The 10,173-nt window shown below is 35.6% G+C and overlaps 1 protein-coding gene and 1 pseudogene across 3 annotated transcripts; both read right to left on the bottom strand.

Annotated features, from left to right (window-relative positions):
- Window positions 1-1,581: 1,581 nt before the first annotated feature.
- Window positions 1,582-6,754, bottom strand: LOC125208325 (Polynucleotidyl transferase, ribonuclease H-like superfamily protein). 3 transcript variants are annotated; one of them, XM_048107908.2, is made up of 14 exons: window positions 6,244-6,754; window positions 5,725-5,789; window positions 5,567-5,632; window positions 5,330-5,463; window positions 5,137-5,249; window positions 4,778-4,906; window positions 4,629-4,699; window positions 4,024-4,083; window positions 3,849-3,904; window positions 3,325-3,385; window positions 2,758-3,025; window positions 2,290-2,471; window positions 1,921-2,216; window positions 1,582-1,842 (listed from the first exon to the last, which is right to left on the bottom strand). In XM_048107908.2, exons 3-14 carry the CDS (start codon window positions 5,588-5,590, stop codon window positions 1,719-1,721), a joined length of 1,518 nt encoding a protein of 505 aa, XP_047963865.1. In that variant the 5' UTR covers window positions 5,591-5,632; window positions 5,725-5,789; window positions 6,244-6,754; the 3' UTR covers window positions 1,582-1,718. The 3 variants fall into 3 exon arrangements, with proteins under 3 accessions (XP_047963865.1, XP_047963863.1, XP_047963864.1); XM_048107906.2 differs by having other exon boundaries at window positions 5,725-5,781; window positions 6,244-6,751; XM_048107907.2 differs by having other exon boundaries at window positions 4,778-4,903; window positions 5,725-5,781; window positions 6,244-6,747.
- Window positions 6,755-7,316: 562 nt separating this feature from the next.
- LOC125206575 (dirigent protein 21 pseudogene) lies at window positions 7,317-8,286 on the bottom strand (annotated as a pseudogene).
- Window positions 8,287-10,173: the final 1,887 nt, after the last annotated feature.

The following is a 10,173-nucleotide window of genomic DNA, read 5'->3' as shown; positions in this document are numbered from 1 at the left end:
GAAGCTGTAGCTAACTACCGGCTATGGATATGGCATGCTTATTTTGGAGTGGCCGGGTCGAACAACGACATCAACGTCCTCCAGTCGTCGCCCCTGTTCAACGATCAGTGCAATGGCGTTGGTCCCGCCATCAGTTTCGTCGCCAACGGCAACCAGCACAACATGGGATACTATTTGGCGGATGGGATATACCCAAACTGGCCCGTCTTTGTGAAGACGATCAAGCATGCGATCGGGCCAAAGAAGTCCTACTTTGCGACCCGGCAGGAGGCAGCGCGCAAGAATGTTGAGCGCGCATTTGGTGCGCTCCAGAGTCGATGGGCGATGGTGAGGGGTCCGGCAGGACAGTGGTATATTCCCAACATCGGCGACATCATGTACGCGTGTATCATTTTGCACAACATGATTGTCGTAAGTGAAGGGGACGAACTGACTCAGTGGACCAGCGAAGATGACACGGGTGCCGGTCCAAGCCACGGCGTGGCCACCGCGAATGTGAACATGGGGGTACCTCATGGAGAGGTTGAGCGGTTGCGCGCATTTGCCGACATGCGGCAAAAAAATGCCCATATTCGACTTCAGGAGGATATCATCGAAGAGGTTTGGACGCGGAGGGGTGGACACTGATGTGGTTGTTTTTTTTTCCTATCTACTATGTAATTTTTTTTTCGAATGATGTAAGTTTTTTTTTATTGAAATATTCGTATTTTCCGTTTGTATTTGTGTCGAATTTTAATTCCGTGCATTTTAATTTAATTGTGAATTAATTTAATTGTGGGAAGGGCTAGTGGGAGGGGCAAGTGGGAAGGACTAGTGCAATGGGAAGGGCGAGTGATGTGGCAGTGGAATGGGAGGGGCTAGTGCTGACGTGGCATGAGAAGGGCGAGTGGGAGGGGCGCCGCTGGAGACACCTTAGTTAAATTAAAATCATCATGAATCACGTATTTAATTAGTATTGTACTAACAGTAAGATTGCAAAATGGAAAAAGAAAATATGATTCATCAATAATCATGATTTTAGCTACCAAATCAAAGTTGGTTAATTCTATTACGCCGCCATTCTTGTAAGGGTCTTTTTAATAATCTTTTAAATATTTAGGAGGTTGAATGGTTCATTACATCTTACCTACCAAAGTTATTGTTCAAAGACTTACCAGCACACTATTTCATATTTGTATCATAATTGTAAATTTAATTACAAGTTTTTTAATTTTTGAATTGGACTCACAAGTTAAACCAATATCTACATACCTAAATATCGTGGGCTTTAGCCCATTTATCGAACTGGACCCTGTGAAGTGTTATGGGCTGAACCCCATTTGTGAAAACCATGGCCTATCAGCTATCTGGTTTAAGAGAGACAGAAAATGTTTCTTTTTTTATAATATAAAAAATTAAATAGTGTAACACGGACTATTAAGAAATTGAAAAAATAGAAAATATATCAGTCGTTTACATTTTTCTCCTTTATCAGTTCTTCTGTTACTGGATGAATGACAATTGCATACAATTGTGATTATTAATTAGCTTACAACAATATAATGATAGATAGTGTAACACAGACCACAACATGAAACCAGATTTATAACAAAATCTTCATATATATTAAAATTTCCAATAGTCTTGGATTACATAACATTACCAACTGAATTCTGGATTAACCTATTTTTTCTCAACAAAAAAATCAATTACTACAACAGAGACAGAGAGAGATGTTATTAGTGTTTGATGCCAAGAAAGCACAAGCCTACTTCAGCTTGAGCCTGCAACTCCTCCAGCACTTTCACCATCTTCTCTCGGCAATGCACGGTTTCTTTTCGCTCCGAGAGGATATTCCGTAATCTTCACAACAAAACACAAGGTTAGCTAACTCGACAAGCCACTAACATTTAAACACTGTAAATCAACAATTGATCTTACTTCTGTACTGTTGCAGTGTCTCCGTGGCCTGTACAGATAACGAGCATGGCGTTGTCAGGTAGACAGGAATATATGCTCTTTACTCTGCTGTTTATTCGACTAAGAATATCCTCCAGCTCCGACGTGACCTTGTACGCGCTTCTTTTTCTACTGGAAGGCTTCTTGCTACATGTAAGCAACGAGATCATCTCTGCTATCTTTGTATTTAGGCTCTCGTCGTCGTCCGCTTGTTTCTTGAAATGAGTATACAACTCCGAGAACTGCGTCCAGATGAACTGCACCCGGTCGCTTTTTACCTGAGCATTTCAAAAAAAACATGAGATTAGAGGAATAAAGACCAATCAAGGAGAAGAAAAGAAGTATGAATACCTCTTTTTTGGCTTTCATAAGAGCTTCATCGTCACTGGATACAGGAATTGCATGAGATGATTCAGAGGCATATCGCTTCACTATAGATACATTATCAATCAAAGAAGAAGTTTTGCCGGAGTCACTTAATACTGTCAGGAGTTTCTTCCGCATAAGCGCCGGGGGCAAGCCAAAACCGGGACCTGACACCAAAGGAACGACCAAAGAAAATATTATTCAAACATAGACGAGAATACAAAACGAATAGCATCAAAGAAAAAATATTATTCAGAATGATTGAAGACATCAAACAGGACTCGTTGGACCAGATATAGTACATTTGTAAAACTAATTGTTTCGAAAAAATGATAATTTGTTTAGTTGACAGCTAATATAATGCACCATTGAGTTTTAGTAAAAATGAAAACTAAATATGCATTAGCATGATTTAGCATATACTCCTATCCAAAACGCGGATAAATTGCATACCATGTTTAATTTTTAACAATGCAAGCTCCATTGTAGCTCTAGCATCTTCAACGCTATCATGTCCATTTCCTGAATCTTGTATTACCATGGAAAGGAACTTTCTTGTTAACACGCGCAAAGCTGTTTTATAAGACTGGCCTCTAGGGTGTCTATACAAAATTGCGGTATCAATCACCAAATCATGTTTGATCTTCAAAGCTAACAAATCATTTTCCAGTGAATGCCCAACAAGGATAGTCTCCTTGTAAACAAGTCCCAGAAAATCTTCCTGAAGAAATAAGCAGCTGTTAAAACATACTATTAAACAGAGTTCATTGAAAGCTACATAATATCCCTCTCTAATAGCCAGATGAGGTGGTCTTAGACATAGTAATTAGATAGGCAAGCAGAAACAAAAGATGGTGGGCTCAAAATTTAATGCCAGTCTTTTATCAAAAGCAGGTGCCACGTCTAAGGTAGGATTTTGATCTTGTTCAAATATTTAAAATTTATCTAATATCTCATGCAATTAGATGAGGTGAAAATTCAACGTATTACAATAAGAAAAGGCAGAAGGTCAAAATAGACCTGAACATCTTTAAGTGTTGTCGTAACGCTTTCCAGCATCTCATGAGTAATTCCACTATACCTGCAATTGCATAATTCCTCAAAGTGTTAAAATGCTTGATTCAACCCTGCCAAAAGCTAGAGTTCTTATTCCGTAATCAAGAAAAGAATTAAGAATGCTCTATGGGGTAAAGCATAAATTCCCGGAACCACTAGCAACATGCTCTACTGCAGGCGGTTTAAATTTTCCATCAAGCTAAACTAGATTATCAAAGATATTTATGACCATTCCATGATCAAAGGAAAGTAACAACACTTAAACATTATTGATACGCACGAGCAAAATGCTAAGAAAATTACTTGACCAAAAAAGGAAAATAAATTCAATTAATGTTCACAGGCCCCAATTAAGTTAAATCAGGATTCAGCCAATTATTTGGTTCTGACTCATGATTACTGAAAAATATTCAACAACCGTAGTTCAAACCTCATTAGACGACACACATAAGATGCAGTTTCACAGAATAGTTCAAAAAACCATGTACCTTGTGTTGTAATCAGTAATAGGATTTGCTGGTTTAACAAGCTTATCCAATAATACCTGCATGTATAATAAAATTAGGCAATCGTGTACCAGTATAAATTCATAAACTATAGTTTACAACCATCCAATAAACAGAAAATGCATGCACCTTTTTTGTGCACTAAAATGAATCCTACCTGCCCAGTTGTATCAACCAGCGTAATTCTTGTAAGCTCAAAACCTTTTCTTGTAATGCACTGGAAAAACAAATTGGTGAACAAAAACATAATTATAGATAACACTAAATGACTTCAAAAGTGCACTTCTTCAAAGTCAAGAAAGGAATATAAAGTGCGGTTTCAGCATGGAAGAATATGACCTCAATCTTGGCCCAGCCCCAACACTATTTTATTAATTAATACTCTACTTTGATGGACAGAATAAAAATCATGGATAAAAGATGAAACAATCAAGCAGTAGAACCACGGAAAGCCGACCTACCAAACAAGTACAGAACTTGGTCTGGGTTTTCCCTATACAGAGGCATGATATCATATCTTTTCCTTTTCCAATTGATATGAATTAGAAAATTTTATTACAGAGACGATGAGTTGTTACAAAGGGATTAGTAATCCCCACATCCTCTTTCAGGTAGTTAAACGAAGAACAAGGGAACAATTCAATTAATGAAAGAGTTCTATTGTTTTTGCTCCTAATATATCTCCATCTCTAAATATGGTATTTTTTTCTATTTAAGCCCACTGGTCAAATTTAATGTCAGAACTAACATCCGCTATCGTACCATCTCACAGTCAAGTGCCAAAATCCCATGCAATGGAGTTCCAGAAGGAGCGGGAAGTGTTGAAAGAAAGTCTGCAAGAGCCAAAGGTTTTAAAAAACTATTACAATGTGTATCTCATAAAGCTCCTTTTAGAGGATATATAGCATCACCTGGATCTTTGAAACAATATCCATTATCTTCCAATTGCTTAGGTGTAAGTGTGTAGTAAGTAACTGGGAACGGCAAGTTTCCTTTTAAATCAATAGGAGATGCACCACCTGAAGAGTCCCGATTTCCTGCTAAAAGCATGAATTAGGTAGAACCATAATAAATCCAGCAGGGGCATGGCAGCTAGAACCATGTTGTATAATGCTAAAACCAGATGTGAATCTCTCCTTTTCTCATATCATTACTTTATTAACTTTTCTTGCACACATTTCTTAAGTCCCAACGGATATGGCAGGAAGCGCATGCTTCAAAAAGTTCAGATGGAATTTCCAGAATATGAAGTATCCGATGAAACACAAACCTTGAGAAGATATCCGCGCAGCTTTCTTTTCAATCTGTTCATTCTCATCCCTTTTTCTTTTAACTTTGCATGTAAGTAGAGCATCTATAGTCTGCATTCCATCTGATACACAGCTAGCACATAGCAAAAGGGAAATATTAGAAATAGAAGTAAAGAATCTCAATTCAAGACATGTGTACTAATTAGTAATTACCTTAAAGCTAAAACTGGTCTAGGAATTCCACAGCATTCTTTAAGACTTTTTAAAAGTTTGGACTGTGACAAATACAGTGCTGCATCAAGTCCGGGGATATAAAGCATGACGACCTTGGGAATTAAGGGCTTGTTCTGCAAATAACAATCAGAAGATGTAAACCAACAACGAAATGATATTTGAACTGATGCAGCTAGCAAGACATATTCAGAACTGAGAAGCAATTGAGATCTTTACTTTAATAAAAACCCACGAAGGCATGAAGCCCTCAGCAAGCACCCAGGTGGCAAGTCCTTGGACATCCTGCAACAAGAAATGGAAACGAATAACTAAGGCTGCTTTAAAAGAATAGCTGCGGGGAACAATCTATACAAGGTTAAGACATCAGACCACACCTGGAAATTCAAGGCTGAGGTAGCTTTAGTCTCCTTAAATTCGACGTTTGCTCGCGCCTGCACAGCTAAAAAGGAAAGCATGAGCTTAGACCTACGCAAGATTAACGAAAATCGAAGAAGCTCTCTACATTTTAACAGAGCATTCAATAGACAAAATGCACACACAAGCGCACCCAACAAATTAAAACAGAATTTCACAATGTATTTCCTTTCAAATTAAAGAGCCAGCTTTTAACAAACCAATAATTAGGTCAAGACACCATGTCTGTAATTTTACTAGAAACCCTTCTCCTCCACTTTGCTTACATATTTAACAAAATTTCCCCCAAAAAAATAGCTCCCTGTTATGCCCAATCACTCAATCATCAAAGTGTATGCAAACATATAGAATACCCACAAAAAAAAAAGCTATCTTGAAACAAATTCAACGAAATTCTAAGGCGGCAAAATAAGATTTACACATAATCTTGAACGATTTCAATTGAGCTAAAATAACTGGGAATTTAAGAAAAGTAAAACCTCTGGGCCATAGATATCAAAGAAGGATTTCGCAATGCCACTGGCTTCGGTGTTTCCCTCATTTTGCATCTGGAGTTCATCGTCTGTGGAATTCATGTTGTATCGGTACGAGGAAGAGGAAGAGAAAGGTGAATGAATTGTCGATTGATAGTATTGGCTAAGCCCTAAATTTGTTTATTTTTGTCACAGCCCTAATTTGTTTATTTAGATTTCAGTCAATTTTTCAACTTTTTTGCTTTTTAATTTTTCTTATTTTCTTTTAAAAAGATTCTTCCAAAATATAAATTTGAATCAAATTAATTCTATAAATTATAAAATATTAACATTTGCTTAAAAGGGGGGACATTAAATTGGTTAATATTATCACGAGGTACACTCAAAACTAGGGTTGGGGAAAAATACCGAAAAAATGATATATCGCTCGTATCGTATTGAAAAATATCGAAAAATTATCAAATTTTCGATATATCGTAATTTTCGATACGATACGTATCGTATCGTAAGTTTTCGATACGATAACCATATGAATTTCCTTATATCGCAATATATCGTTTTATATCGAAAATACGATATATATCAAAAAATTTTGATATATCGATATTTTCGATATATATCGATATTTTATTTTCAATATATATCGATATATATCAAAATTTTCGATATATATCGATATTTAAAGATATATCGAATTTCGGTACGATATATCGAAATATCGATACGATAACGATATGACAAATTTTTATATCGAAAGTTTTGATATATCGAATCGAAACTTTCGATGCGATAACGATATGAAATTCTTTCATATCGATATTTTCGATACGATACACGATACAACGTTTTCGATACGGTATATCGTATCGACCCACCCCTACTCAAAACATCACTTGTTCAAAATATAAAATTAAACTTTTATGATAATAATAATTTTATTTATAAAAATAGATCTTATGTATCTTATAGGAGTAGAATTAGAGAATGTTTCGTAGTTTTTTTTTCGATAAATCAAAAATCTTCAACCACCCTAAAGTGGCTAGATAGAGTACAACATCATCAAAGTACACATTAAAAAATGGAAGAAAAAAACACAATAGAGCTAACAGCACAACAAGTGCAAAACCAACAGAGGTAGAAAGAAAAAGCTGCAGTCGAAAGCACAGCACGAGGCAAACAACAAGAGGAGTTAAGTAAGACCCAAGGGATACCTGAGAGAACATCAGAGAACGAGTAGGGAGCAAGAGGCAGCGCCCGCCTATTTCGTTTGTTTCTCAAGTCAAACATAGAACGATATATACACGTTCTTTATCTACACATAAATACACCACACACAACACATTACAATAAAAACACACATTAATCAATCGAGACATAGGAACATCTCCTAGGAGTTGTCACATAAATCGAATACTCAATCACACTATAGTTCTCGACCGGATCATTAAAATAGCTACTTGTAATCGCATAGCCACGAGCATTCCGAAAGGCCCCGGTGCCTCCGACCACCGAAAGCTCCCTCTCCGCCAACGAAAACTGGTTCCGGCCAACGACGGTGACGGTGCTCCCCTTGAACACTCCCGAGGTCAAGAAGAAGTTGAGATTCATGGAGGATGCCAAGACTTTTAGGTCCATAGATATGGTCGATCCTTGAGATCTAGCCACCTCTTTGGACCCGATGTCCGGCCCCACCGTGACCTTGTCATCGAAGACGTTGATCCGCCCGAAGCCCGTGGTGGAAGTGGCAGTGATGGAGGCGTTGGCAACGGTGAACAAGGTCGCATTTGGGCCTGCCCGGGGGTCGTGGACGTAGAAATGGAGCGTCGTGGTGGCTTTATTTCCCCGGCACGAGGTTTTGAGCCACGTCGTTTCCCCGGTGCCGGCTCCGGTTGAGGCGGCGGCGGTGGAAAGGCAAGCTAGTGTTAGGAAAAGAGTGATAATTTGGTTCATCATCTTTTTTCCTTTTAAGTATCGGGATTTTTTGACTTACTAATGGAAGGGTTTATAACTATATATAGAATATAGTATACTACTATAGTGGAGCTAACTTATTTGTATCAAGTTGGAGAAATCACTTTGGATACTAATGATTTAAGAATGTGTGGTTGAATCGAATAAAATGTGGATATTAATGATTTAAGAATGTGTGGTTGAATCGAATAAATGTGACATATCTTAATTTAGTGGACCTAGAAAATTGAGTATATCTAGTTGAAAATTGATTATACTAGTGTTAATCCACGCGCATAGCGAAGAGTTAGAATGTTTTTTTACTATCAATTTGATACTGTGAATAAATAAAATAAGTGAGACTAAAAAAATTTAGGAATATATACCAAGAGTATATAAATCTAATGAAATATTTTATATACAAATAAAATATTAGGGGACAATAATATCTTCCAACTTTCACATAATACATGTTAACCTAGCAAAGATAGCTATCATTCTCATCTTCTTCGTCAAATATTCATGTATCATCTTCTTTTCGGACGACAAACATCTTCCTACAGAAGCTTTGTTCATTGGTCAGTTCAAACAGTGACATCTCTCCCTTTTTTTATTCAACAAACAAAGAAGTAATAGTGTAAATGAAATTTGAAAAAAAATATATATTTGGGATGTTATAGTTCAACAAACAGATCGTAGATATTGTACAAAATAGCATAAAAAAAGAAAAGAAAACATGATACCCTTTGTAGAATGATTGAGGAGCTATTCAGTCTTAAAATGAGTTGAAGCATTGTTGAAGTTGCCCTAAGAATGAATTTTCTTCAATTCTTAAAGCTTTTCAGCTTGGTGGAACTCAATATCTTTGTGTTTCTATTTTCGCAAAGTATCCTTGTACAAGCCAAATTTATAGAAAATGGGTACCTTTTCATATTCTTCGTGACTTTAAGCCAATATTATTTGTGATAAACTAAATTAATAACAAATGAAGACCTTTCAAATTATAATCCATTAATAAAAATTATTTGGATTAACAGATTTTTTATCAGTCATCGAATATAACTGCCAGTGCTACATTATAAATTAATTATAGACCATTAATTCATAGATATGATTCAAACAAATTAATTGGGTGGTGGTGGTAAATTGCACTCATTCTTTAATCCCAATATTGAATAATTGTAATGGTAATGGTAATAAATATGATAATGATAATTAGTGTTGTAATGGTAATAAATGGTAGTAATTAGAACGTATATGCTAGTTACAATTCCATGGTTGAATATAAGAAAAACTCCCACCGTAACTTATGGAGTATAGGCTCGATATGTAGTATTCAAATTGATCCCATAATTTGTAAATATTTTAAAATAAGGACAAAATTTATAAATATTTTAAAAGAACGCCAAAACTCGGCTTTTATATTTGTATAGATAGATTGCAAAAGGAATCTTAGTCTGTCCATTGTAAATGATGTACTTAATTTCATTGTAATTATATGCTAGTATAAAACTGTAAATGATGTATATCTTGTATACTCCTACATTACTCAAACTAGTATCACCTATGTGTATTGCACAACTTGAATTTTCTTTGCACAAAAGTAAAAAATGTCAATTAAGTAAACAATTAAAACAAATGATAAAAGATAATATAGAATTTATAAATACAAACAAAATTATATAAAGTTTATGGATCACAGTGCAAACCAATTACATTAGTTAAAAAGCAATCTTGATTATGTAAATTTTTGGTTGCTTCCTATATTGTCTTATATATTATATTTAATAACATTCAAAATTAAATACTGTATAATATTTCTATTTGAATTAATTACACAACCCATTAATATCTTTAATTGCTAATCAATTAATATTCATTAATTCATTAATTGAGAATCGATGAACAATAGCAACTAAAATTTTTAAAAATACAACAGTTGATTATAATGCAATCAAGAAATTAAAAATTCAATAAGAAATGGAA

The sequence above is a fragment of the Salvia hispanica genome, chromosome 6 (genome assembly GCF_029641045.1).
Source record: "Salvia hispanica isolate PSC_SH4W2 chromosome 6, Shi_PSC_v1, whole genome shotgun sequence".
NCBI lineage: Eukaryota > Viridiplantae > Streptophyta > Magnoliopsida > Lamiales > Lamiaceae > Salvia > Salvia hispanica.
Note: the sequence above shows the minus strand (reverse complement) of the source record. Positions and strands in the feature narration are given on the sequence as shown.

Coding starts and splice junctions, on each gene's coding strand:
- LOC125208325 (XM_048107906.2), bottom strand. CDS start 6,339: ATGAATTCCACAGACGATGAACTCCAGATGCAAAATGAGGGAAACACC. Junction 4,907..5,136: donor TGCGCGGATATCTTCTCAAG/GTTTGTGTTTCA, acceptor TCATGCTTTTAG/CAGGAAATCGGGACTCTTCA. Junction 2,472..2,757: donor ATTGTTAAAAATTAAACATG/GTATGCAATTTA, acceptor CTTTGGTGTCAG/GTCCCGGTTTTGGCTTGCCC.